Source organism: Glycine soja, chromosome 4, assembly GCF_004193775.1.
Source record: "Glycine soja cultivar W05 chromosome 4, ASM419377v2, whole genome shotgun sequence".
NCBI classification, from domain to species: domain Eukaryota; kingdom Viridiplantae; phylum Streptophyta; class Magnoliopsida; order Fabales; family Fabaceae; genus Glycine; species Glycine soja.
Genome location: NC_041005.1, coordinates 2,052,015 through 2,053,305, shown reverse-complemented (window position 1 = coordinate 2,053,305; position 1,291 = coordinate 2,052,015). Strand labels below are relative to the sequence as shown.

Here is a 1,291-nt window from a genome sequence, read left to right as displayed (position 1 = left end):
TTATTATTCTTCTTTACTTTTCTTTCACAAAATTACCTCATCGTTACTATTTTTTTTTTCTTCCTAAAAAGTAAAGACAGTCATAATATACATGTTTAAAGAATGGAAAGTAAAGATATTTATATTAAAAATTGGGTATCCGACATGGATTACTAATGGTCATGAAATGACACCCTCTGTAATATGCTGCAAAAACAGCAGAAAGTTGTTGGTGGTAATTATGAGGAAGATCGAGGGCACATTCTGAACCTAGGCATTATAAAACAACAACAACAACACCCTCTTTTCCAATCCCCACCCCACTTCTTCTTCTTCTGTTTGAGGAGAAAATGTCAGCGGCACTTGGAAAATGCAGCAGAATCCGCCACATAGTCAGGCTCCGCCAAATGCTGCGGCGGTGGCGTAGCAAGGCCCGTACGTCGGCCCACAGAATACCGTCTGATGTTCCAGCGGGACACGTGGCGGTGTGCGTGGGCAACAACTCGAAAAGATTTGTGGTGCGCACGACGTACCTGAACCATCCCGTGTTCAAGAGGCTACTGGTTGAGGCGGAGGAAGAGTACGGCTTCTCCAACCACGGTCCTCTCGCCATTCCCTGCGACGAAGCGATCTTCGAACAGCTCCTCCGCTTCGTTTCACACTCCGATGACTGCCACGTGCCTCTCAGAAACAACCTCGACTTCTACCTTGAATCTCGACCACTACTCCTCCACTGAACCCTAAACCAAACAACATTAAATTGTTTCAATGCTCTGTGGAATTCTGAGGAGATGGCAAAGAGGTACCAAAGTGGTCCACCCAGTCGTCCCGGCTTCAATCGGAGTTCATGTTTTTTTATTTGTAAATTATTGTGTATTTATTATTATTATTATTATTGACTGATAATGGAAATTGAATTGTAGAAAAATTTGGAATTTCACAACGCTCAATTATTATAGATTCTCCATGTGTGTGTTTGTGCGCACGATGCAATCATGGAAAGACAAATGAGAGTTATCATGCCATTAACCCACGTGAAGGAAAAGCAGATCCAAGTTTCAAACTTCAAACTACACATTTATAAATGAAGTATTTTATGCTAGTCATCTTATTTCACTCTTCTCTCAATTTTCAACAACAAAATTTTGCTTCATAAAGGATTCGGACAAAATTTCTCAAATTCATTTCCTCCCACAAATGCTTTAATTAAGATGGTAACGGCCAACCTAAATAATGGTTGATGAGCCTTTGACTGTTCTCAAGCTGGCTTTCCCCTGTGTTTTGTGTCCCAATTCTTAACTCAATGATGGAA

The 1,291-nt window shown here is 41.1% G+C and overlaps 1 protein-coding gene across 1 annotated transcript; it reads left to right on the top strand.

Moving 5' to 3' along the window:
• The first annotated feature begins 265 nt into the window (after positions 1 to 265).
• Positions 266 to 1,085, top strand: LOC114408589 (auxin-responsive protein SAUR50-like). The gene has a single exon (XM_028371688.1). The coding sequence runs from the start codon at positions 330 to 332 to the stop codon at positions 714 to 716; it is 387 nt and encodes a 128-aa protein (XP_028227489.1). The 5' UTR covers positions 266 to 329; the 3' UTR covers positions 717 to 1,085.
• The last annotated feature ends 206 nt before the right edge of the window (positions 1,086 to 1,291 follow it).

Excerpts from the sequence above, each read along its gene's own strand:
- LOC114408589 (XM_028371688.1), top strand. The coding sequence starts at position 330 with ATGTCAGCGGCACTTGGAAAATGCAGCAGAATCCGCCACATAGTCAGG.